The 27,252-nt window shown below is 37.8% G+C and overlaps 2 protein-coding genes across 4 annotated transcripts; both read left to right on the top strand.

Annotated features, from left to right (window-relative positions):
* The first annotated feature begins 2,566 nt into the window (after positions 1 to 2,566).
* Positions 2,567 to 5,102, top strand: psmg3 (proteasome (prosome, macropain) assembly chaperone 3). Of its 2 annotated transcripts, none has more exons than XM_041995922.1 (3): positions 2,567 to 2,667; positions 3,448 to 3,670; positions 4,497 to 5,102. In XM_041995922.1, the coding sequence occupies exons 2-3, from the start codon at positions 3,458 to 3,460 to the stop codon at positions 4,647 to 4,649; spliced, it is 366 nt and encodes a 121-aa protein (XP_041851856.1). In that variant the 5' UTR covers positions 2,567 to 2,667; positions 3,448 to 3,457; the 3' UTR covers positions 4,650 to 5,102. The 2 variants fall into 2 exon arrangements, with proteins under 2 accessions (XP_041851856.1, XP_041851853.1); XM_041995919.1 differs by having other exon boundaries at positions 2,585 to 2,722.
* A 470-nt stretch (positions 5,103 to 5,572) lies between these two features.
* tmem184a (transmembrane protein 184a) lies at positions 5,573 to 27,191 on the top strand. Of its 2 annotated transcripts, XM_042010762.1 has the most exons (10): positions 5,573 to 5,901; positions 5,986 to 6,072; positions 6,244 to 6,459; positions 10,589 to 10,754; positions 16,324 to 16,414; positions 17,753 to 17,828; positions 21,250 to 21,341; positions 22,443 to 22,612; positions 22,697 to 22,894; positions 25,538 to 27,191. In XM_042010762.1, exons 3-10 carry the CDS (start codon positions 6,244 to 6,246, stop codon positions 25,765 to 25,767), a joined length of 1,239 nt encoding a protein of 412 aa, XP_041866696.1. In that variant the 5' UTR covers positions 5,573 to 5,901; positions 5,986 to 6,072; the 3' UTR covers positions 25,768 to 27,191. The 2 variants fall into 2 exon arrangements, with proteins under 2 accessions (XP_041866696.1, XP_041866686.1); XM_042010752.1 differs by having other exon boundaries at positions 5,573 to 6,072; positions 25,538 to 27,190.
* The last annotated feature ends 61 nt before the right edge of the window (positions 27,192 to 27,252 follow it).

The following is a 27,252-nucleotide window of genomic DNA, read 5'->3' as shown; positions in this document are numbered from 1 at the left end:
ATGTATAAATGTTCCCCGTGCATCAAAAAGCAATGACAAAGAAGAACCCTATGCTTTGAATCCTGACATGGAGGACTCTCCATGTTGAAAGGGGTAGAGAAGAGAGGAATCAGGTAATATTTTGAACAAATGCCACACATATTTCAATAAGACCTAAAAAAAATGTCAGCTTTTAAAAATGCAAAGATTATATATCTTCTTTAAGAGATAAAGGGATGGAGTACAAAATAGAAAAATAAAGAAAAAGGAATAAAAACATCTAAATCAATGGATTAAAAAAATAATAATAATAACTAGTGCAATCCACACAGGAATCACATCATAATGAATTAAACTGATCTGCATTTTCCCTGGATACAAAAAGGACCATAAAACGCTGCATCAGCCATTGCAGCCATTAGTGTGAGTGTACAGCAATTAATTATGCAAAGCAAAACCTAAGTAATTCACAATGAGACATAACATGGACTAAGTGATCTGACACCAGAACACTTTTCAAAGTCTGGTATTTTTTTAGCATGAGAAAAATCTCTACATGAGCTGTCAGAAACCTGCTGTCAGTCGCTGGTTTTAGTTCCCTGAGCAGAAGCTAACATTTGAAAATGTAAAGCCAAAATCAATGACTAGGAAAAAAATAACACAGTTCAGAAGATCTTTCTCAGAAGAGAAAAAATGACAGCCCATATCTATGTTTTCATGTCAAAGCAGTTGTGCTGAAGATTCAAAGAGCTTAACTGTCACCACTCAGTCAATGAAAGAAAAAACATTGACATCTTTGTCTCTATGTGTTTTTATGTATTCGGAGTGCCTAGCAATCTCATTACACTACTATGTGTAGTGATAATAAAGGCTTTGAATTTAACTTTGAATTAAATTGATATTGTTAAATGATGACTTGTACAGTATGTCATGGGACAGGCACAACGTTTTTGTGCCTGCCATAAATAAATAATAAATGCATAGATCTTTTTTATTTTCTACCTCAAGTTTAATATTAATCAAATTATATTCATTATTTAAACAAAAAATAATATTTTAAATTTTAAAGAACATGTGTTTTGCCATCCTAAGTCTACATTCAGAGACATTTGTTGCAACTCTAAAACTATGAGCCTTTGATTTACTCTGTGAAAATGAAGTAGATGATTTTTAGCATGCAATATCTCAGGCCCAGCAGATAATGCAGAAATGCTGCTTATTGATATTTACATTGTACTTTTGTTTAGCACAGAATGATCATTCAAGGACGCTCATGAGCAGTCAGGGTGTAGAGGGTTTGGTCCAACCAATTTCATACTTGCTGCTGCCTACTCAGAGAGAATAACAATTCCGCTGAGCCGGTTCTATTTGACATTGTAAATGTGTCATGTTCACAGGAATGGCTCCTTTTGAGTCAGCCAGATGCAGCATCCACAGACTTCAGTAGTGCCTCACATTCACGTGAAAAAAATAAAAAAAATAAATAAATAAATAAATAAAAATGTAATGCAAGCACTTTTGCTAACAGTGAAAATTCCTCAACTACCCATCTCCCCAGTAGCAGTAAAAGCAGTATACTGACTGCATAAGTGTAAAGAGCCAACTAAGTCTTGCATCTTTGCAGGTGCTATACATAGAATTGGAATACAATTCATATATCAAGGCAGCACCCAGCATTGATTTAACCCCCATGTGCATTTAGAAGTTGAATTAACAAGCTGTTTGTAACTTTATCTATATCTATTTCTGTCAGTCATAGAAAAAAAATCTCCTCAGACAAACGAAGTCATGCAGATCGTTCTGCTGTCCTCCTCCACATATTGATTTGATTTCACCTCATATCATTGTGAGACATGAGATGAAACGTCTGTCTCACTGACAGCTAATGTATTCTGACCCTCTGTAAACCAAGGATTTGTTCTGCCTGAACTGAAAAGAATATATTTTATTAATAAAAATTTATGGAAACTCTCATCAAATTAAGAACATAAAATTAAAAAGGAGGACTTTATATGCTGCTTTAAAGCTTCACTGACGATTAATTAAAACACATCCTGCTTGTATGGTTGCTTGCTTTGGAACATCTGTTTCCCAATATTTATGGAAAAGTATCAGGCTAGAGAAGCAGCTTAATTTAAACACAAACTAATTTGTTTTCACAAATGCAGTGCTTTATAAAGGCTATGTTTAATCAACTTAATTTTTTCCACAGCCATTTGTAAATTACATTACAGATTAGGTATAATAACATTAAATTGTGGTGGAACCTTGAATTTATTTATTAGAAAAGCTAGTGTTTTTTATGCATCAGTCCACTTGAAACGTCAAAAGCAAGAAAAAGATGATAAAAAAAAATAGCTACTACATATTTACACTAACTGCAGGGAAGTACTATTCTCAGTGCTAAAGGTAATGACTTAAATTAACAAGACAGTCATTTTATAGGATTATTAGGACGTTCTGATGCATTTGCTGAAGAAGAGTTGTTTAAACAAATGGATAGACGTGAGATCCCACTTTGCATCCTAGTCTTGCTTTGGAAATAACTGATGCTTGAGAACTGTCGTCTCAGTCGGGAGTGTCGTCATCACGCAGAGTGCGTCCCTCAGCACAGCGAGGCACGTTGTGGTTTCAGTTTGTCTTTCTGGGAGGCGTGAGGATGACAGAGCTGTGCTGAAGTTGCTAAAAGTAAAGCGATTACAGGCATATTAAGATTCAACTTGCGGACAGACAAATATAGAGGGTGAGAAAGTCTGACACAGACGTAGATATAATATTAATTATTGTATAAACCGTAGCCTTTACAGCCGGAGCTCACAGTAACTGTGAAGCTAATGTTAGCCTCCGTGCTATAGCATCAGTGTAACAGAGCTTATCTTTCTCACCTCGGTTTTGTTTGGAGTCATAAGCCAAAGAAAATGTGATTTATTTGTAAAAATATTTCAATTGACTATGCCTCCTTTTGTGTTGTTTTGTCCTACCAAGGGTTAAAAACGCAAAGATATCGACGTAGATGTGTTAGCTGACACATGAGGAAGCAAATCGTCATATTTGAGTCTGGAACAGATTTAGCTTTGTTTTGAGAGATGATTGTAACAAATCAGCACCTAATAAATTAGAATTGAAATCCTTGATGACTTTGTAGATATAAATATACCACTATTTACACACGCAATTATTTTTTTAATAAAAACAAACTGATTTGTGTGTGTAATATGATAGACCGTTTTCTATTTAACCATTTTGAAGACTGATCAGATCTGTACATTGATTAACCTTTTGTCAAATTTTAAAGACATTGTAAACCTGCACCACAGAAAGAAAAAAAAATCTTCATAGATCACCATTTCTTCAATCAATGAAGAAATCAATCAAATAAGTCAGAGTAGTGACTTATATGTGCCTGTAAATAATCTAAATCTAATGTTCTCCATGTTGTTTGTTTGTCTGTTTGTTTTCTCTCTCCAGGATTAACAAGATGTCTGAGCCTATTATCAAATCGAAACAAGCACAGAAAGAAGTGAATGGAATTTCAACAGAAGTCGTCTGCACAGAGTTCAGTAATTACATATTTGTAGTTCTTACTCAGTATGGCAAAATCGGGACATTGATTTCGGTCACACCTGACTCCAGATCTAATGATATCAGCACCCCAACGTTCTCCACGAAAGTACTGCTGGGCAAAGATGAGGTACGCTGGATTAAATTGTTCAGATGAATATTGTATCACTGTGATTATAGACTTGTCTACGGGATGTCGGACAGGCTTGTTGTCACACGGAGTAACTCATTTCACGCGGTGAAAGGGCAGATGAGATTGCTTCTGAACGGCTTCGGCAGAATGGGGAGAAATTAGATGTGTGCTGGCATGAAGTTCAGTGGTCTTTTAAAATTTACACAAGGAAACTCATTTCATCACTGCGTGAGCTTGTCATTTAACAGGTATACACTGCAGAGGTTGTGTCATCAGTAGAAAAGTAAATTTATACAAAGTTTGTTCATGAAGTTGGTTAAACTTTTTTTTAAGACTTTCTTTTAAAGGACTGCTGAGAGAAGTAAAGAGGTTGCTCATCACATAGCCAGTTGTAATTTTTTAGCTGTCTACATTACACAGAAGTTAGATTATATTTTACAATCACATTAATAATTAAAATAGAACCAAGTTTAACAGAAAGATGTACAAAGGCTGCTTCCTTTAGAAGAACATAAAAACAAATTAATCAGTTTTTGACTGCGTGTGTGTGAAATGAGGGAGAAAAGCTATTGAAGCTGTATGGCTGGAGAAGCAGATTTGAGTTATTCACCGGATATATAATGGCAAATGGCACATAACTTGACTGAAAATGATTTTTTTCAGGACATGAAAACTTGATGTGTTTCAGATATTTGCTGTAAATATAAAAGCTTTGTTATAGTGACCACTGCTCTCATGCTCAGCTTTTAAAACAGGATTATTTACTGATTTATTATGATGTTGCATTTTGTGTGTGATACTACATGCTTGTTTCTATTTTCAGCCACTGACACATGTCTGCGCCAAAAACCTGGCTATGTTCATATCACAAGAAGCTGGAAACAGACCGATCTTACTGGGATTGGCTCTGAAGGACTCTTCCATAGATACAGTAAAACAACTTAAAGAGATCATCAAGAGTTGTAAAGTCTGGTAGTAAGTCAGAAAAAAAGAAGAAAAAGAAGCTAAAAGCTTGGTGTAATACACATAATCTGGATACGCCCTGAGTTGTTTTCTTTTTTTTTTCCTTTATTTGAAACCATTACTCTCTTCTAAATTAAATCTGTTATAAAAAGGTTTTGCTCAAACACAGAAGTGGATCAGTCCTACATAGTAAATAGTTTCATCTTAACATGCTTTATTTGATCAAGTTTATTATGGTAAATGTAAAGTTGAGTTTGTCCGTTGTAAAGGAACATTTTCTGTCTGCCCCTTTGTTCTCAAAAACAGGAATGTTTAGTTTGGAAGATAAAGAATGACAATTCCTGTTTTATCACTGTATGTATCAGATTTACTGTTTTATTTTTTTCGCTCTTTTTGTACTACAGAATGCAAATATTGAAATGTGTGTCATGAGGAGAATTTAAGAAATAAAATATTCCAAAGACCAGTTTTCAAAGGTAGTTCTCACCTTTATAAAACTGTTTACCTTTTTGTTTGTAAATTTCAAACGCAATCAGTAATACATTTAAATGGTGAATTTCTTACACTTCAGAAGGGTACATCATTTGACATTTCCTACTATAGCTTTATCAATTTGTAAGAAAATGTAGACATTAATGTTAACATGACTCAATAAATCCACCTTTTCAGATATCGATTTACATGTTGGTTTGTAATTTTATTCATTTTATTTTATTATTTATTTGGCTCAGTTATAAGGGCCCTTCTTATGAGGTTTTATTGCATATAATTATCATACATAGATATTATTAAATACACTTTTTTACATACTGGAAAATAATAAATTCCACATGACTTCTCATTTTTCGTATTAGACCAGTAGAACCAGAAGTTTAGTTTACACCAGTTTGAATGAGACGAACCCGAGCGTCTGTCACGTCCATCCGCTCATCAGGAAGCGACGTGATGACGACATGCTGGGAGCCACGTGATTTCTTCACCTGTGCCCAACCTGTTTATCTCGGCTGCTGTTCTGTAGGCGCTACTCTAGGATATATTAAAATAATTAATAGAAAAACTTTTAAGCCATTTATCTAATAAACTCCACAGACTACACTTGCGTTTGGATGTGAGACATTTTAGTTTAGCTTAAGTTTTTTATTTGTTCTCGGATTTTTGGACTTCGACTTCAGTAAGGCACCTGTCTCAAACAAGGAAGTGTCGCCTGTTAAAACCTCGGTTGATGAAGTTTACATGTATACAGTTAATGGCAGGAAATTCAGCTGGTGGGAAGCTCTAAAAAGCTGTTTTAGTCTCGATACTGATCCTATAACGCAGGCTTGTGACAATCCTGTGCTGTTTGTTGGCAGCACCATCTGAACAGGATAAAGCTGCTTTCACTGTCGCCAGGACAAGGTGAGCCGTTTGTTGACAGCAAAGAAGCCGCACATACAAAGGTCAGTTGGATAACATTTGTTTGACAATTTCTCCTTTAAATTTTGGGCTGAACATTTCAAAAGAAATATTATGAAAGAAATAAGTTTTTATCTTGTGCACAGCTGGTACAATAATTCACAGAGGAAGGTGCGCCTACATTTGACATGTCTGCATTTTTTTGCCTGTTTCAGATGAACCTTTCTTTGGACGTTGATTCATCCACTGAAAATGATTCAGTTGTTCACCTGGATGCACCGATTCTCCCAGACAAGTCGGCTCTTTCCAACATGACAATTATTCAAACAGGAAATGGGTCAATCATAGAGGAGATGTTTTTAAACACAATGGCTGCTCAGGCTATCTCAGGGATATTCGTCTGGTCTGCCTTGCTCATAACATGCCACCAGGTGAGTTTGTACAGCTCCACCACAGCTTTAGATGGTGATTTTTCAAATGGCAGTGCCAGAAAAGCACTTCATCCAACACCAAGTGTTTAACTCTGCCTCAAAGCACTGCACTCACAATTATGTAAATGCGTAATCAAAAAGGGTTTGGGTCAACAGATTGTAGCTTCCCTGCCTAAGGTTAGAAGCATAGTCTTCCATATTCTTATAAAGGCTTATTTCCCTTCAGCTTAGTACAGTGGATTGTAAGGTCTGAGCTCACACTGCTTATTTTTATACTCCAACACTTTCTTATCAACTTTTAAAGGTATCATTTTTCCAGGCAGGTATTAATGTGCTTCTTTGCTTAAATTGTGCTTATTTTACAGACAACAGTGTTTTGAGATTAAAATGAACAAAAATCCTCTAGCTGATCACAGCTGAATGAAAACGCTGTGAGTCCTCTCTGTATGGCGGAAGGTGATGGCCAGGAGGAATTAATGGCTCAACACAAACCACCTTTACCCACAACTATTTATTCCCTGTAATAAAATGAGTGTTTCCTCTCGTGCGCTGGAGTCGCCCACTGTGTAGAGATGATAGCTTATCATTAAGGTTTTATCATTTGCAGAGAATGCAAAGGGGTGCTGTGTTCTATCAGCAGGGAAATCAGTTGATAGTGAGATTACATTTACAGCGTTATGAAGGATGAGGATGTTGTTTTCCATTTCACAGTGGTTTTTTATGTTATGCAGCTGTTTTGCTGGATGTGCATTCATCCATTTAAGCCTCCTATGAAATTTCTGTTAACATGCATTTGTATGTTATGAAATGTAAATAAAAGATAGCGCTTTACATCAGTGGAAGCGCTCACAGATCAACAACACATTGCATCCAGTGAGAAAAAGGTTTTAATAAAACTGTTTAGGGATTTGTAACTCAATATCCCACAAATTGGTTTCTACCTTTTTAATATAGTACACGTTTGGCCTAACACTTGCCAGCAAGACATTTTAATTGAACAAATAAATAGGAAGTGTTCCACTGGGAGCCTGGAGCAGGTTTGCAACAGGCATCTTTTGTCACTCTGGGGGAATAAAATGGTCTGCAGGACTTTTGTTATAATGCTGGTCGTGTTTCAACTGACTTGGCTCTCGAGAATTGCTATAGACTCCTAAATGCACTTTCTGAATACTAAACACAGATAGACAATGGCCTTACATCCTCTTTGCAGCGATGTAGCCAATTCTATTTGGACAAGAGATCTGTGGAAGGTGGCTCATTTTTCATGGTGGTCTCTTTGGACCCTAAGCAACTTGAAGCGTGTGGGATTAAGAGCAGCCGATCAGCTTTATCCACCTCTGTACGACTGTTTGCACATGGCACAGTGCTTTACTGATATGTCGATTCACTTCTGTTTTAGGTTATTTATATTCAGTGCAGAAATAAGACCGAGCTTGAAATGATTGTTTAGCTGCCAGGTCAGTTTGCCTCAGTTCACACGGAGAGATGAATCACACCCCCACCCTCACCGTAATCAGGTTTTAAAATTCAGCCTCTAATGGACATTTAATCAAGCTGCTGTGTTGATGGGGGATCGTAGATGTTGAGTTAGATTTAAAAATGTAAAACATACCTATTGGCGGTAGGTTTTATGTTGAAATAATGGTAAGTGTTCTGCACATGTATTGCACCTTCTTAACATCCATTAAGTTCTACAAAGTGCTTCTCCTTCACCCAAACAATCAGCCAGCCAATACTTTTTATTGTAAATACTGTTTACACTATACAATATTCAAAGCTCTTTGCTACAGTCACACCTGTGAGGAGTTCAGTTTAGGACTGAACACGAACCTGCTGGTTGAAGAACAGCGCTCTATCTGCTGAGCCATTTTTCAAGACAACATCAATATCCACGAATATTACCAGTTGTTACAAACTCTGGGGTTTCAAGTTTGTCTTTTGTTAATAAATATATAAACAAGTTGATAATAGCCCTGTTAATTGTACATTTTTAATAAATTTGTGATAGGTTACTTAAAACGATTAATATTCATCTTCAGATTCCCTTACACCCCTCACGCTGCTTTGCACATTTGCCAGCACACAATAAGCTGATTTGTTTTGTTTTTTTTCTAATTCTGATCAATTGCCAATACAGATACAAATACATGATCACCATTCTCCTCTATAATGGGATTGAGATATTAGTGTTATTGCTACTTAGAGTTACTGGGGGGGATGCAGACACCTTTTTGTGCATTATTTCTAAGCAAAACTGTAATTGTCATCCTGTTTAATCAAACTGGGTAATACCCTCCCAGCAGCAGTCCTGAAGTGAACCAGAAACAAGCCAAGTCTGTGCTTAACTGCTTGTCCCTGCTGATGCTGACATTTAATGTAAAGCATTTATCAGCCTATACTGATGAGATGCCAACATTAGCATGCATTGCTAGATGTTATAAATATTTCCTTGAAGAATTTGGGGTTGTTTGGCTGGTGCCTGTCCCAGCTCAAATTTAAATTAGGCTGCCAATGAAAAATTGTTTTGTCATTAAACAGTTTTTCAATTAACTAGAATCCATTGCTTGACAAAAAAAATCCCAGAAATAGTGAAAAAGTCTTAAGTGTTTATGAAGTCCTATGCTAGTTTAAATAGGTGCTAATGCATTTAGATGCTGTTGCGGCAGTGGGATTTTATAGACTTTTACTAATTTAGTCAGCTTATTGTGGGGTAGTTATTTCAATTTTTAAATGTTTTCTGTCTTTTAAGAAATGAATAGTTGTCAGACTAAATTAGATTGAGCTTGGTGCAATGATTTGGATTGCCTTTCAAGCATAATTAGTTGGCTAATGAGTCATTAGCATTTTGATCGATTTAGAGGATTTTCCTTGGCTATTTCTTATTAGATGTTTTTTGTTTTGGTATTTTTTTCTCATGAGGGCGGGCTCGTCAGAAGACGACTGCAATCAATTCTGACCGCCACCACAAAAAATATTCCCTCATTTGCTGTGATCTTTAATAAGCACTTCACTTTGAGAGCTTTTTCTACATTTATTTTCAGAGTGAACATAATACTGGAGATGGGATTTGACTGATTTTTCTCAATTATATCTGCTAACTGCTCAGTTGAAGAAATCAGAGTATTAGTTGGATAAGAGTTTGTTTATTTAATGTCAGAGTACATTTGTAATATCAAAAAACACCACTGAACAGCATTGTTGTTGACTTGTTTACGCATATGGCCTTATCTCCTGCAGTCATGTGATGATGTTAGCTTATCAGAGAGCCTTGATAAGAACATTCTACCTGCACTTGCCTCATACGGTTGATTACCCATTTCCTCCTCCTGACGTACATCATATTCTGGAAAAGCCTGTTCATATCTTAGCTTTATTACTAATTGTATGTATGAGCATACATGTCATTTGACATTTAAATTAAACATATTGGTGTAAAAACCTTTCTCTCAAATGTTAGTTAACAATGTGAGCTCTTATCTAAAACCTGAAGGTCACTGTAAAGAATGTTGAGGGGATTGTCTGCCTATGCTGTGCGTATTCCCCAAACTGTTGTCAGATGCGCCACATCCCATTCGTGGAGGCCATATGGAGCCATGAGGGAGAGTCGTTTGTCTGCTTGAGTTAAAAACTAAAGGTTAAGACCTTTTAAAAGCTCAGTGAAACAACATTTACGTACTGATGTTGTTGTCTGCTGCTGTATGAGAAGTCAGAGCTGTGCAATTTATAAGGTGTGGTCGGTTGGTTTAAAGGATTGTTCTGGGAAGTCATTAAAATGGGAGTTGGATAATCTCTATTTATTCCTGACAACATTGCCTCTGCATAATGGCAGACAGAAGAGCAAGTCCAAAACAAAATGAGCCCATACATTATATCATGCAGATATTTTAAAAACAACTGCCATAAGAGTGGATATTTTAAAGAAATTTCATTGTAGTAGTTTTGGAGAGCACCTGCCTTTGTTGTTGCTAGTATTTTTTTTTTCATCTTTCTTGACCGCTTTTATGTTGCAGTTGGTTATTGTAGTTTTTACATGTTGCCCTCATTACATTGTTTTAAGCTTTTGTTGTGTATTACAAGCTTAAAACTAAGTTTTCAAGTTGTTTTTCTTGTGTTTTGTGTTTTCATGTAGATCTACACACACCTTCGATCCTACACTGTCCCCAATGAGCAGCGCTACATCATCCGCATCCTGTTTATTGTTCCAGTTTATGCCTTTGATTCTTGGCTCAGTCTCCTTTTCATCAGCAACGACCAGTACTATGTCTATTTCGATTCTGTTCGAGACTGCTACGAAGGTTCGTATCAAAAGTCAAAAATGATCTGCCCGATAGTTTCCTCTTTGAAAAGCTACAGTTTTTTGTTTTTCCTTTCTTGTGCCCTCATAATTCAGATAGCTGCTAGAAAGATGAGGAAGTAGCCAAACTAGTTTTTTTACACCATCCTCTGTTCTCAGATACACAGATCTCTTTATGTGGGGTGTAAAATGTCCAGAATTAGTCATTTTAAAAGCATCCATTTTGTGTGTGTGTGTGTGTGTGTGTGTGTGTGTTTTTTTTTTTTTTAACAACATCTTGTTTATAGTTTGGGAAAATTCTATAAAATTCTTATGTGTTTCCAGCAAAGCTGTAGTTATGTGTTGAAGTTTTAAGGCCAGAATACTTCAGATACCAGAGGTGAATCCTATGCTAAAAGGATTACATGCAATTTGAAAGGGAAAAAAATAGGAAATTCATTATTGAACAGATTAGTGACCTGTTTGCGAGTCAATTTTGTGGCTGATTGATAGCGCGTTCCACCAGAAATCGGGGACACCACCAGCAGCTTGTAATGTGTGATTTTAGAGGTTCGTGGTGGTCGGCAGATGAAACACACAAAGTCAGAGTGCTAGAATAAGTGTGTCAGGTTTATTCCCCGCAGCTCATGACACTCATCATTACATCTCAATGGGTTCAGCCTTATAAGCATAGCATAGCATAGCATAGCTTGCCCTACCTTTGACACGGACTGGAGAGCCAACAGTCCCGGTAGAGTGGCTTAGAAAACCCCGGCTGGGCGTTCGTACGTAACCCGCAGCAGACTCTACCGAGATGTGGGATTTCCCCGTCTTTATACTTATTTAGAAAAAACACAACATCGCATGAGAGAGAGGATGGCCAGTCCTTTCCCACAGGCGAGGATGAGTCCTGAGATCCTGTCTTGTAAACATATTTACAAGACACCCTTTTCTCACCCTTCCAAAGATAGGCAGTTACACAGTTCCCAAAACAAGCAGAATAATATAACATGCAGGTGGTCACTTGGGAACAAGCAGTTATATAACACCAATAGTATACAGATGGTCATTTTAGGACACAAATTAGATATTCCCATATCATTCCACCTCTGGCCTAAAATGGCCTTAATTCATAAAACTTTCACCTTCCCAGATAACATCATCATCTTCAGTATGGCCAGGAGCATGTTGATACTCCTGGCAGATAGTATTGACCCAATGACACACGAAATCTAACAACTCCATTCGCGTGGCATATACATCATTGTGCACCCATCGATCTTGATTACTCCAGTGCATATAAGTGAACTGATCTACATCAGTATCTGTATCCACAGTTACATGATAACACATCGTTCCATAAGGTCCATCTTCTGCTAAAATATGTATGTGCATCATCTTAAGGCAGTGTAATATATGGTCCTAGACAATCGTTGTTTAATCCGGCGTATATAAAGGCATGTTAATACATTGCATAGCGTCAACACACATAAAATAGCCACAAGAATCAATAATGGTGGAGCTACATATGTTCTAGCGGTGACAGACATTCCTGAAAAAATGTCCCACCAGTGATGAGCACTGTCCATCTCCACCATCTTTGCTGCATGCAAAACCTGTTCCCGGTTAACTAGAGTTGTTACTAAGGCACGGGTAACATTCTGAGAATGGCTAGACATAATATCTTTAAGATCACGGGAGCGAGACAGTGCACTTTGGAAACGCTCCAGAGAAATTCGCCATGGTAGGTGTAACACTTTCCACTGGACAGCCGTCAGATGAGATTCTGTGGTAAAGTTAGTCAACCTGTAAGTTACATTGTGCCAATGCCATAGGTGTAAACCTTTTAAACAACCTGAGAACGGTACAGTAGGCAACTGAGTATGGTTGTGAGTAGTAGCTACGCAAAGGGTGTTGGGGCCCACTTGCCATAGCATGTCGCTAGCTGGTTCTATATACCATTCACACAGTGCCGTGTCTCCTGTAAAGCATGGATCTCTATACCCTTTAGATAAGAGGCAGGCTTGGCCTCGATCAGTAGTTTCACAGTCCTTCAGGTCATACGTGTGATTAGTTTGGGGACTAAACCATTCACCGTAAGTTCTCAAAAACATATACTTATTATGTACGACCAATGGTAATACCTGAAACTTACAGATGGTGATTACTTGAGTAACATTCCACTGTATCCAACTTACTGTACACATGGTCATATTACATCGAGTCTGTTCAGGTTTTATTTGTAACCATAAAGCATCAGATATATCAAACAATCGTCTCCATTCATTTGGGTTAGGTGTAGTTATTACCCGTACAAACCTCTCCTCCTGTAGTCGGGAATATATCACCTGTAAACCACACACAGTTGCATCAATAGCTTTGGTTACATTTATTAAAACATCGGCAGTGTCATTAAACAATCTAGTTTGCCATTTCAACTGTTGTTGTAAAATGATTGCAGTCTCTTTTTGGGGTCCTATAGGGACCGGCATCCAGTTCCCCAGGCGATGAACGGCCTGGCTAGCTTTATTTCCAGTGTTGGACAACATTGTCCAAGTGATTTCTCCTGTTCGAACCACAGCGTGTGCTCTTTCCTGGCAGGTCGTCACCAGTGGAGCTGTATGATTTTTAATTACTAGTTCCTTTGGCAATGCGTCCACTGGGTAAATAAAAGGGTTAGTCCGATTATCTATGGTTGTAGCATTTCTTAACTGATAAATTGGCAATGTAACAGGCCTCATTGTTGTTGCGTTCCTCCAGCCCATTCGAAACTGAACCACTTCCTCCATCGACTGGTGGGGGGTCATCGCAGTGACAGTGAGGGCAGCTAGCAGCATGCCCCAGCAGGCAGCACCACCAGGTCTCAGGCGGGCCCTAGCGAGGATCCTTCTGCGTCCCCTCCTTATTGGATCTTCCGATCAACCTCCTCCACTCCCACTCAGACATCCACCAGGCACACCAGGCTGAAAGAGACACATGACTTCAGAAGAATATAGCACACAGCATTAGTCTTTTAAATCCAAATCCCCCTTGACCTCTAGTAGTAAACACCTGTGGTGTTGTTATTTCTTGCACCATTGTCATATTACATGGTTTTATTACCAGCTGAGCTATTTTGTCACCTTTAGTGACCACAAACGGTTCAGCAGCTATATTTACTTGTCAGGTCCAAAACCTGCTGAGTCGTGGCTCGCAGTGGAATTTAGCATCATTTTGTTTTTTCCACATTTTAACACTTTCGCACCATGACCATTTGAGTGAGTGGTGTCACTCCTTCTGCAAGGGGTCTGTTATTAATTTGTTTAACCACCTCTGGTAAATTGCGCTTCCAATTATCTAAACTATTATCACCTGAGGCTTTCCTCAGTGAGGATTTTAATAATCCATTTAGTCTTTCAATTAACTCATAACTCATCTACCTCTGCCAGAGCCACGATCACACAACTGGACTAAGTCAACCACTTACTGCAACCTATAACTGTCGCTCTGATACTATATATCATATAATTATACAATATTTGTATCCTTTGCACATCATTCAACATTCTGTATCATCTTTGCACATCCTTTATTTACATAGTCATCATCTTGCCACTGCACTTTATCTGCCAATCCACTCTGGATTTCTATCTTTATTTTATTTCTATTTTTATTCCACTTTTACTTCTATTTTTTATTCTGTCTAACCCTGCTGCTTGTGGGTGATATGGAATGTGATAAATCCATTCTACATGGTTTTCCCATAACGTTGCCTTTTGATTACTAAATTTACAGGGGTGAACTATCAATACTCCAGAATAAGTATCTACAGCAGTACATGCATATTTACAGTTCTGTGAGACTGGCAATGGTCCAGTAAAATCCATCTGCCAGATTTTCTAATTCTCTTATCATCCCTTGTACAGCAGAAGCAGGTCTGTCTACAGCATTTAACATTAATGTCAACACCAGGGGTCTGTAATGTGGAGGACTGGTTTTTATCAGATGATCCCGTACTGATTTGGGCACATTCATATCAGCCCATGCATCAGCCGTTCCCAGAAACACTCCTGCCCTCATCATTAACTGAGCCATATCCTCAGTCTGGCGACGACGGGTCACTGGTTTTGCCTGATACCAGTCTAACCCTTCAGCCTCGTCCCAGACATCCTCATCCCACTTCATGGGATCCCAACTAGCATCCTCCCGTACCCGTGCAGCCACGGTACGGACTTTGGCAGGGTCAGTACGGCGGGGCGGTCTCCTCCGCATTTGCCACCGAGTCTGAGCCAATCCCACCAAAGCTTTGTTCAAACAGTGATTCAGTGCGTCTTTCTCTGCCTGCATTTTCATTACTTCTTGCCTGGCTAAAGACAGCTGTGTTTCCAACTGTTCTTTTTTCTCCTGCGATACACGCCATGCTGATGCACAAAACCACGCACGCCTCTGAATCCCCCCCAACGGGGATGTCGGAGGAACAACAATTTCTTTAAGCACAGGCAATGCAGCCGCTAGAGAGCCGTCCTTTACAGCATCTCCCCACGGCTCGGGACGACCACCGCCGTCCCGCAGACAGAGCGCAACTTCACTCCATTCGCCAGTCCAACCTGGCACATCAGATTGCTCCACGGCGGGAGGCTTCTTATTATGTTTCATAAACATTTCTGCAGCCACCAAATAACATCAATTACAATGTATTAATTGTTCGTGACGCCAATAATGTAATGTGTGATTTTAGAGGTTCGTGGTGGTCGGCAGATGAAACACACAAAGTCAGAGTGCTAGAATAAGTGTGTCAGGTTTATTCCCCGCAGCTCATGACACTCATCATTACATCTCAATGGGTTCAGCCTTATAAGCATAGCATAGCATAGCATAGCTTGCCCTACCTTTGACACGGACTGGAGAGCCAACAGTCCCGGTAGAGTGGCTTAGAAAACCCCGGCTGGGCGTTCGTACGTAACCCGCAGCAGACTCTACCGAGATGTGGGATTTCCCCGTCTTTATACTTATTTAGAAAAAACACAACATCGCATGAGAGAGAGGATGGCCAGTCCTTTCCCACAGGCGAGGATGAGTCCTGAGATCCTGTCTTGTAAACATATTTACAAGACACCCTTTTCTCACCCTTCCAAAGATAGGCAGTTACACAGTTCCCAAAACAAGCAGAATAATATAACATGCAGGTGGTCACTTGGGAACAAGCAGTTATATAACACCAATAGTATACAGATGGTCATTTTAGGACACAAATTAGATATTCCCATATCACAGCTCCAGCTAAAACATAATGAACCTTCTCTTGACTGGACACCATCTGCATTAGCTTCATTTAATCCCTCCTTAAATAGTAACGAAGGATTAGTTAGGGATTTCCAAGACACAGAACCCTTAGAAGCTCCTTAATGTGAGGACTGAAATGTTCATTGTTCCAAAATGTAGGACTAATTATTTTTTTATCATGTGGAAAGTTTTTTCCCCTTCTGAAATGATTTGACCTTTTTAGTGAAGTTATAGTTGAAGGTGATGAGAAATTTCTTTGCAGTTGAAATTACATAATGAGACATGTTTGATGTCGGGTCTAAAAGAAATAACTTCTCTTTTTGTTGCAGCGTTCGTCATTTACAATTTCCTGAGTTTGTCCTTTGAATATCTTGGAGGAGAAAGTGCAATCATGTCAGAGATTCGAGGGAAGCCCATACAGTGAGTCCACTTCTCCATGCTACAGCTGCATTACACATGTACACACTAAACTTTAAGATTTTTATTATTATCTGTTTTATGGATATATCCACAGGCTAATAAAAGCTGTGACGTACAAGGAAAACTGCTGGCAATAAATTGCTCTCTCAAATGGCATTTGATTTTATCTTTGATCGTCTTTAATGGCTGTTGTTTGGCTGACTCAGCTGTTTTCCTGAATCTTAAGAAAATACATGTAATAATATTGAGTCATTTTTAATGTTAAGTCTCTCAGTGAGTGTTTTCTTTTAGAAAAGTTCAGTCTTTTTTTTATGTGCCTGTTAACATTTCTGTTGATTTCAATCATTTTTTATCTGAGGTTTGAAAGAAACTCCAAATTTTTCCAGTCAATCATTTAAGAAGTTCGGGATGCATGATATCAGCAAATTTCAGTAAATTAAATATCAACATCAGCCAGTCAGAGAAGGTCCAATTTGGTTTGCATGTGATTTATTTCAAGATTGTCACCGGGACTGGATCATCTATTCTTGTTAAAGTAGAATTTACATTACAAAAGACACTATGATCACTTTAAGCATTAGCAGTCAGAATTAGTTGGGAAAAAAATTTTTTTACAATCATGCATCTCTGCTCAAGTCAGAAAACTAATGTGCCACACTGCAAGCTTAAGCTGCAATGTGGAGAAACATAATCATAAAATAAGGCCATTGAAATGTAAAGATGTGGGTACTTTTAGTTAGAATTCAGCAACACATGTATCACTGTAGTCCATTTGCTGTTATGTTTAAAATTTGATAGTAGCGCATCAAGTTCAGTCATGTTCATTTTTGACTATTTAAATCAGCAGTCGCATATCATTTAGTATGAAATGCTTTAAAATCTGCATTAGAAACAGACAGATGTAACTCAGCATAGAACTGAGATTTCAACTAAATTCAAATTATGTTTGAATTTGTTTTGAGTGAATATCCATCCTCCCTATTTGCAAGTGATTTGGTTGTATTTGAGTACTTGTTCAGGAATCGTATGTCCTGTGATCAAAAGGGGGAAATGGACACAATATTTAAAGATACAAACAGGAGGCCCTTTAGGTGGAAGTTTTGCTTTGAAGATTACTCAAAATTTTGACTACTAATGAGTGTTTTAAGCTTTACTATCAACCAAAATTAAAATTTTAAAGCAATTTGGTCATATTATATAATACTAATTATATCATAAATATGTTTCCATTTCCAAGCCACTTCATTCATACAGGTATTTTAGTTTTTATGTAGCAATAAATATTGTTTTTTCCACTGATGTGTTGTCTGAGTCCATCTCTTCCTGGTGTGTTCACAGGTCCAGCTGTCTGTATGGAACATGCTGCCTTGTTGGAATGAGCTACTCCATCGGCTTTTTAAGATTCTGCAAACAGGTGATTGTTTTCTCTTTTTCTGCTTCAGAGAAGATCCCTTATATCACTGAATGAAATTCACTTGCCGAAAAGAATAATATATTAAATTGCTATAAAAAAGAGAGAGAGAGAACTGAGCTTGAAATTACTTTTCACTTGAAATCTCCAGACTCCTTTAAAAATGACAGTTTTTTTAATTGGCTGTGCACTTCACAGTGGATAACATCCACTGGTTAAAAACAGAAAAGCACAACAAAAGCAGTTGAGGCCAGGTGAAAGCAGCTTGATAATACGCAGTGAGAGATGATATGAAGTGTCAGCACCGAGATCCCCTCCAGTACTTTGGGATGCTGCACAAATTTCCTCTGTAACATATGAATATTAGAACTGAGGTGTGTGTCTTCAAAACAAAGTAAATGATGAAAAAAAAATTTTTTTCCAACTCAGATGATTAACAGTGTGCTTTGATAGGAATATTTTGTGAAGTCTTTTAATAGGGAAACCTTGCAGGGTCTCTCAGGTGACATACCTGAAAGCAGTGAAGAATATTTGAAAGAGAGAGCACTTAAAGATATTTATTAGGTCTTTAATGGAAGCGTTATACTGAAGCTCTGTCTTTTTATTTGTTAGGTAGGGTCTGAAAATGTGAAAGTTTTGATTGTACAGCCCACAAAGAGCTTTCTGCTTTTTAATGTGGTTCACCTCCCTGACTGAACATTTAAGAAATCAATATACTGAACACTTTTAATTTGGTTGTTAAAGCTCGGTCACGGTCAATATGACATGGGGGACTAGCAAATTCAAAGTGCTGATAACAAATATGATGTATATTAATTTCTTCAGAGCACTACATATACTTGCACATACTGATCACAGTGTTGATATAAAGTGGTAAGAAATATCTTAATCTCAACCAAGGTTTAAAAAAAAATAAAAGAAAACATCTTCAACATCTTAAAACAAGCATCTTCTTTTTTTTTTTTGGTAGATTAAGAAAGATAGGAATTTTTCTTACATTTTTGGGAAGCTTTTGCGTATCATTACTAGAGGGCTTAACACGGCAATCACTGATATGGAATAGCAGCTTGGACTCATGCTTGTTTTTGAAGATAAGGCTGGAGGATAAGCTGCTCTTGCATCTGGTTTTGCCATTACAGTTTAAGTCATTTATCATATTTTCAGATTTTGAGGGGCTTATTTTCTTGGAACTGGGTACAAATAGGAACCCTGTGGACCCTCCAGTGCAGCTGTTTACTGGATCCAGATGAATTAATAATCAAGTTCGAGGGGGTGTGCTTGAGAAAGCTTAGCAGTTTTTGTTGCCTAATCTAGTATTACAGTTGAGCTATATTATTTATGCAAGAAGGTACAGTCAGTAGTTGAAGAATAGTCATTAACAGACTGAACTACTGTATATATCAAATGGCAGTGTAATACTACTGTGGCTGTAGGATTGCTACTGGTTACTGAATTGTAGAGTTCTAATATGATTCTGCACCATTGCTGGCTTTGCAGAGGTTTAAACCATTTCAGCTCATTGTTTTGGCATCTGCACCCTCTTGCAGCTTTGCTTTAGTCACAGCAGACAGAAGTCGATTGCATGCTTCATTCTGCACCCAACAGCAAGCATACTGTTAGGCCTTGTCCATAAACTGGACTTTTCCCCTTTACATTCCCTAAAAAATAACTACATCCATATAACACTGTTTACAAATGTCCATTTAAAAATGCAAAACACATCCAAAACAACATGAGCCAAACTATGTATGGTACATGTGGTACTTTTCTTATTTTCTAGAGTGCTTGTATTGACAGAGGTGTTTCTCTGTCTAGCAGGGGTTTCTTTACAGGCAAGGCTGCGCACTTAAAAAGCATATTTTTTAAAATAATTTTCTAGCAATGACCACGTCATTCTCAATGTTATCCTTTCAAAGAGAAATCCAGTTAGATCTTGTCCAAAACCGACAACACTTAGAGCTGGTTCTGTGCTTTATTTGCCTAACACCTTCTATTCTCCAGTAATATCAGGAATTGTACATTTATGTGTAAACATGTAAGAAGAAGTCTTTTTAACACTATTTAACTGCTTCTCCGTCGCCATGTAAATAAAGAAGATGGCAGCACATAAGATGACATCAAGCCATGCAGATGGTGATGCAGACGTTAGTAGCAAAAAAACAGGATTTCCAATCTATACATGAAAATAACAGCTGGATTACGGGAAAATCATCACCATGGAAAGGCATGTTCTTAAAATTCAGCTTATTGCTCTGAAAGTTTGCTTGTCAGTGACAGGCAGAAAAGCATAGAAATAGTTGAGTTTGTCAAAATACCCATGCAGGTGTGGAAAAGGCTTTAGTGACCAGCTAGTAATATGAATAATTTTGGTAGTTTACACCGCTCAATGTTTTCCTCAGGAGCTAAAAGAGGGATGCTGCTGTTTTTAAGAATCATCATTTTAGTAGTTGTTATGAGCATCTGTAGGACAAGGAACTGTTTTGGTCAAAACTGTGATGCTTTACAGCATTTTAGACTGTCAGTGTTTTATTAAACATTTCATATTGTATTAGAAATAACTCTTTATTCTGTCTAGTTTACAGCATGTACAATTAACATATCCTCACATCTTGCATTTCTATCTCATTTCATTTTCCTTGGTCTTACAGTTTATTGCCTGATCATTTATAGAGTGCAAACTGCAGGAGTGTAGTCACAGACTCTGAATTTACAAGATGTATAAACCACTGTCAACTTTTAATCCACTTCCACCACGAACGTGCATTGTGTTTTAAACATCAAGCATGTCAGTAAGCATGTTAAATTGCTTTGAGGATATTCAGAGTGACAAACTGGCACTAGAACAGGCTTAGGGCAAGTTAAAACTGTCAGTACTGGAAGCTTCAAAGTAAATCAGTTATACTGTATTATATATGCTTATTAATACCACTTTGCTAAGCATACCACCAACTCTGGTCATCCCAGAAAAAGCTTCCCTGTGGCTAATCAAGTTGAACACTTCTGGTCTGTTGCTTTCATCTATGGCAGCTTCTGTCAAATTGGTAAGTTTGGGGTTGAGTGCACAACGCAGAGGACACCTGTCCTGTAGTTTTGAATTATAGTTCTCCATCCTCAACATCAATGTCATAATATCAGCATCCTGGAAGTTACGACTTGCATCTGTTTTAAGTGAGAGCTTTAACTTTCCATTAAAACCACTAATTCAACATATTAGGAAACATGCTTGAATTATTCATTTATTTTAATCGTGTCACAACAAATGCATAGCTTTGATGTTGATGTTGAGAGATGGCCACTGGTTACAATAAATGAGACACTTGCACATCTTTCCCATCTCATTTGACATCCAAACAGATTCTGGCATACTCGTCCTTCTTCTTTGTGTCCTTCCTTGTTTCATTCTGAATTGTCATGTGTCCTCCAGGCGACTCTCCAGTTCTGCGTTGTCAAACCCATCATGGCAGCCATCACCATCATCCTGCAGGCCTTTGGCAAATATCATGATGGAGATTTTAAGTGAGCAGCACCTCTCTTTGCATTTCATTCTCTATGTATCCTGCTCATGCATTTCATTGCCAGAAGGCTTGTTTGCTATTTATGTGCACATGGAAACAATTTGGAAATGAAGATGGTTATATCACCTCTTCACAGTAGAAATTAAGTTATTTGAAACTTTTTAAATTATTGGATCAAACTTTGCATGTTGTCAGAGTCACTCTCTTTTCATCTTACAATGTGTAACACTAAAGAGTGTGTTTAAAATTAACCCTTTTGATTATCATCCCAGAACGTACTTGAACTATATTGTAAAGTAAGAGGCACTGCTTCTTTTCATACTTTCAATCTGTATATCAAGTGATACAAAAGTTGGAAAAATTCCACACTAACAAATTTAGTGAAAATCAGGGCTTCACAAGTACCACAAACAGTCTCAGCCGAATAAGGGTAATTTATCTGATAAAATTGCCCTCTGCCTGACTTATTTTCAGGTGCCTCTCAGCTCGCTGTCTGTGTCTGAAGAGTCAGCTGTGACAACACTTGTTTCTTAACTACTCAGATGTAGCAGACTTCATTGAGGGCTTCATACGGAAGTTTCTTTATCATCATCCTCTTACAGTCACACTAAAAGATAATCTTAAGTTGTTCTTGTTTCTCTAAATAATTCAAGTAAAGTAATCAGGGAGAAAGAACTTTTTTTTCTTTTTTTTTTTTTTTGGTCACGTCTTTACAGAGCTCTGCAGCAAGACCATGATGATTCACAGATTGTTTACTTATACGCTTTCAGTCAACCGTGCACTCTATACTTCATGGGAGTAATTAGCATAGTCACAGCTGAGTCTTCAGAGAGCCTCTCTAGAATGAAAAACGAGGCCAGAAAGGCATGCAGACAATCAAATGAAGAAATCTGCATGTTTATGGGATGCATCCTAGGAATGAAAAGGACATTTTGAAATACATTTTAAGTTCTTGTTCAAAGAGGATTGAAAAGTTGTTTCATAAAATATAGACTATACACTGCTGATTTTAACCCAGCCTGTTATAAATGGAGTCACAGGATGAATATTGGCAACCTTTAGTTAATGCAATATGGTGCACTCCCCCTTTCTTTCTTCGCAGTGTGAATGGAGGATACCTGTACATTACAATCATCTACAACTTCTCAGTCAGCTTGGCTCTCTACGCGCTCTTCCTCTTCTTCTTTGCCACAAGTGATCTGCTCAGGCCGTACGAGCCAGTTCTCAAATTTCTAACTATTAAATCTGTCATCTTCTTATCATTCTGGCAAGGTGAGTTTATACTCTTTTTATTGCTGCCACCATCTGCACATAAAACATCAATAATTCTAATAGAAAATGTTGCTGCTTTTGTAGGAATGGTCCTCGCCATTTTGGAACGCTGTGGCGTCATTCCCAAAGCACTTTTCATCGATGGACAAGAGGTGGGTGCCGGCACTGTGGCAGCAGGCTGGCAGAACTTCATCATCTGCATTGAAATGTTCTTCGCTGCCATTGCCCTCCGATATGCCTTCACCTGCACGGTCTACCAGGAGAAGAAAAATGATGTGCCTGGTGAGTACAGTTTATATAAAGAGCAGGGAAAATCACTTAAACTGACTATTACATCTTGCTCTCACCTAAAAAAAAATACATTGGCATGTTCTCAGGTTAATTGCTCTTCTCTCTGGCAGAATAATAGCAGTCTTGAAAGTATTTGAAATTGAAGTGTTTTAGTTGCATTGTTCTGTTGAACAACCCACAATGACTTTTTACTCATCAAGTCCTGAGATAGCCTTAAAAAAACTGTGAAACCAAACCATAACTAAAGCACTTGCAAAGATTATTAGATTCATTTTGGTTTTGATTATATAGATGTATCATTTTAAAAAATGTGTAGCAATGATGTAAGCTGCATACCGACAAGATGATGTGTAGAAACAAATTGACGATGGATAAAATGGAAAGAGCCACATTCATGATAATAATTACAGAAGAGCTTTGTATGGTGCTCTCATTAGGATGACTGTTTTAATCCTAAGAACAGTCATTATTACTGTCAGTGCAAATTGTCATTTATATTACATCTGCGTGGGCTGGCATGACAAAGAATAAAAGATGTATCAAAGCAGAGAGGGATATTGTGTGTGACAGTTTGGAGGGAGTGGGCAGCTAAGGCCAATGATCGCTGAGCAGACTGGAGCAGCTGTCAGCAGAGGCAAAGATGGTAAGCAACTTCAGATCAGCAGATCAGGAGCAAAGGAGGGCAGAGAGAAATGGAAAAGCTTGAGAGAAAGGGGGAGTAGGAATGCAAGTTGCAGGAGAAAAAAAAACTGTGGTGTTTCATCTCACAACTGTAGGGGGAGCCATTGAGCAAAAAGCTTTAGTAAGTTCTAAAGAATGATTTCAAGAAAGGTGGTTAGTCTTTAAACTTAATTTCTTCTGCAACAGTGCCAGGAGTGTTGCAACAGAGGCAGCCTTGGGGCAAAAAAAAAAGGATGGGCCCCAGAATTAGCTTCTAGTTTGTCCACTTTCTTTACAAAGCATCTGTTGGAGATTTGGGGTCTTTGAAGATTTTTATATTATGCACGTACAATACACGACAGTATGAGCCATTAAACCCTATTAATAAATTAAAACATGTGCTTGGTTCTTTTAAAGTAATGTAATGACCCGATTTCATCACTTGAGTTGAATACAGAGAAGCCAAAAACATAATGTCTGTACAGACTAAACATCTATTATTCAAATGTTTTAGCTGATTATTGATCCAACAAAATTTGAACCCACAATTTGCAGGACTCTGCTGCATAGATGCAATCAAATGATACAGCCTTTACTGCTACATAGAGGGGAAACAAAAACACTTTGTAGACCAATTTATTACAATTTGTATTTGAAATGGCATTAACAGCTATATCTTCTTACAAATAAAAAATATTGACATTTCAGAGAGTGTGCTGACTTCTAAGTCTATTGATAGGCTTCTAAAATCTGTGTTGTTAAGCCTGTCTGTTAATCTGGTTGCAAAGGTAGCCAACCCAAGGACATGTATTTATATTAATTTATCAGAATACAGTTGCCATTAAAGTGAAATAAGCACAGAGTGTCTGTGCTGCTTTCAAGAAAATACAAAGAAGAGTAAATGCTGTCTTTTTTTTCTGCATTGGGAAATGCTCCATTACTTTAACTGCTTACCACACAGCAGCAGCAAATATTGATGCTAAATATTTCAGTTTGATGTTTGGTTATTATTAATTTGAGATGGAATCAAAAGAGGATTAACATATTAAATTATTTGTTATTTGAAGCCTATATTGACAAAATAAAACACATTCCTGATCAGTGTAATTGCGACAAATGAGCCTCAGAATAAAAGTTTTGTTTAGTTTTACTGCCTGAGTCACCTGGTTTCCTCTGGTTATTAAACTTTTGGGTAATGGGATTAAAATTCCCTCAGATGTGTCTGTGTGATTGCAGAGGTTGCCACACTTGTGGTTTATTACTCCTCTTCCTCAGTTTTGTGGAACAGGCAGGCTGGCTGGAAGGAGAGACTCAGCAGACCATGTCTAACTGCCCTTTACACCCCACAAGAACCCAGTCTTACCCTTCACTTTGCCACCCCCATAAGCCGATGCAGTCAGCAGCGCCAGTGACCCTGAAATAAAAAGCTGTAGATGTCTGCTGGCTCTTTTCTTTCTTTCTTTTTTTTTTTTTTTTTTTTTTTATTATTTTTTGTTTTGAACATCCTTTTAGTGCAGAAGTAGAATCAGTTGGACTCACAGCTGGGTGCTCAGGGACCATCAGGGGAGACGGGGACTGGTACTGATTTCTGTTCAGTCCACTTATATAGTATAGCTGACAAAGAAAAAGCAACAACATAGTAACATTAGAACACTTAAATGTTTGGTTGACTTATTAGCAGGAAGAAACTTTTTTTTGGTGGTCATTTAATTAAAATGCCTATTTTTTTAGCATTATAAACACAGTTTAGTTCTTGGATAATTACTGTAATTAAATGCCCAGTATACCTCAAGGAATAAGTTTCTTTAATTCTTGTTTTGCTTTCCAATAAGTGCCAGATTCTGAGCTGATTTTTTTTCTGAATCTCTTTCATATTCATGCCACCTTATTTGTACTCTGATGTGGTTTAAAGCTACAACATCACAATCTGGCCATTAAAGTGCTTCTGTAACTGTACCCTTGTTGTTCCTGCAGAGAGCATGCCTCCAATGCAGAGCATCTCTAGTGGTCTAAAGGAAACCATAAACCCAGGAGACATGGTACAGGATGCCATCCACAACTTTTCTCCAGCTTATCAGCAGTACACTCAACAATCCACACAGGAGGTGACCCAGCCCAGCACCAATGGAAAATTGGCCACAGGCAACAAGAGCTCCCGCAAGTCTGACAAGATCATGCTGATTACATCTGATGATGAGTTCTAGGCAGTATTCAGGCAAGATCCAGGTGTTTGTGCCCTTTCCGTCCTTATCTCCGACCCCCTGGGGAAACAGCTGTCCTATCTCACAGAGCTGGATTGAACCCAGGTGTTTAATTTTATCATCCCAGTATTTAAGATGGACTTCCTACTTCTGTTTCAGTGATAATTTAAGCAGCAAGCGGAGGATGAAATTTAACAGGTTTAAGATTGATAGCTGAATAGCCAGAGATCTGATCTGTCTCCACCTTGCTGTGATAATCAGGAAAATGACATGTCACCTTCACTTCACCACAGAAGTCTGGAGCTATGCATTTTCTTTTAAATCAAGCCGCCGGATGTTCAGCTGCGTCCCTGATGCAGATTCTGGCTTTGTCATTATGCTGCTGCCGCTCTCTGGCCGTCTGAAGTGTGTTCCCTCTGAATCATGTCAGTTTCAAAGAGGAGATGATTAATATGTGACTCCACGTGGGTGGCAGGGAAACCAGCGACGGCTGAGAATGGCACTTCATGGACTGTTTCTCACATCTGCATATTTGAAGTATTTGCTGAGCATTCCTCTGTGTGTTTTTTTTTTTTTTGACAAATGGAAGGATTTGTTCAAAGACACATTAGTTTTGGAGCAGGCACTTCAAGCTGCACTTTACAGGCCTTTGTATCTACCATTGGAGAGACAAATCAGATAAACCTGTCTCCTGTAGAGTGAATATTCTCATTAATTTTCCCAGCATGCTAAAGTGAGTGAGATTTCGACCAGTTAGATGGCCTTTCAACAATTAATTTTTTAGCTTATGCACTGTTGTAACTGCTATTGTAGAGTTTTTTTAAAAGATAACATCAATAATTTCACGTTCCAGGGAGTGGAAAATATGTGCAAAATTTGATTAGTGTTAATTGTGTTGTATGTGTTCTGTTTGTGTTAACATGTTTGAATTATAAAGTGTGAAGGTCTCATTGTATTTATTATGTCAAATTCAGGCCCAAACAGAGCAAAATGTGTGCAGAAACAGAAGGGTTAAACCAAATGTTATACCTTTAGGTTGTTCTTGATTCTCATTAGGAACTCCATATCTCAGAGGTTTTTAAACATTCAAGCTACTAGAGGCCAATCTTTGTACATTAAGTCCTCATTTATTTAATTTTTTTAACCTTGTGTGCCAATGATGGCTGTTTTTCGGGGAAAACAAAGTAACTTAGAGTTGGCAAAGTAGTTTTAGTCTTGTCCTAGTTTTGCTTTGTGTGAATGGAAAAGAAAATGCTTTTTATGTCTGTGACTTACATGCATAGAACTTAGTAAGTGAACATGTTAATGAGGAAAGAGCTTTATTTACAAGTATAAAAATGGACACAGAAGACCTAGTAGTAATAATTTACCATTCATTGAATCAGAAACAAATAGAAGTTTTATTTGTACATGAGGTTCATTGAGAAAGCATGTAAATAAATGAAAGTAAAATAAAAATAATTTAGGTGTGTGTGTGTGTTTTTTTTA

The sequence above is a fragment of the Melanotaenia boesemani genome, chromosome 2, assembly GCF_017639745.1.
Source record: "Melanotaenia boesemani isolate fMelBoe1 chromosome 2, fMelBoe1.pri, whole genome shotgun sequence".
NCBI classification, from domain to species: Eukaryota; Metazoa; Chordata; class Actinopteri; order Atheriniformes; family Melanotaeniidae; genus Melanotaenia; species Melanotaenia boesemani.
The sequence above is the reverse complement of the archived record's forward strand: the minus strand, read 5'-3'. Positions and strand labels throughout refer to the sequence as shown.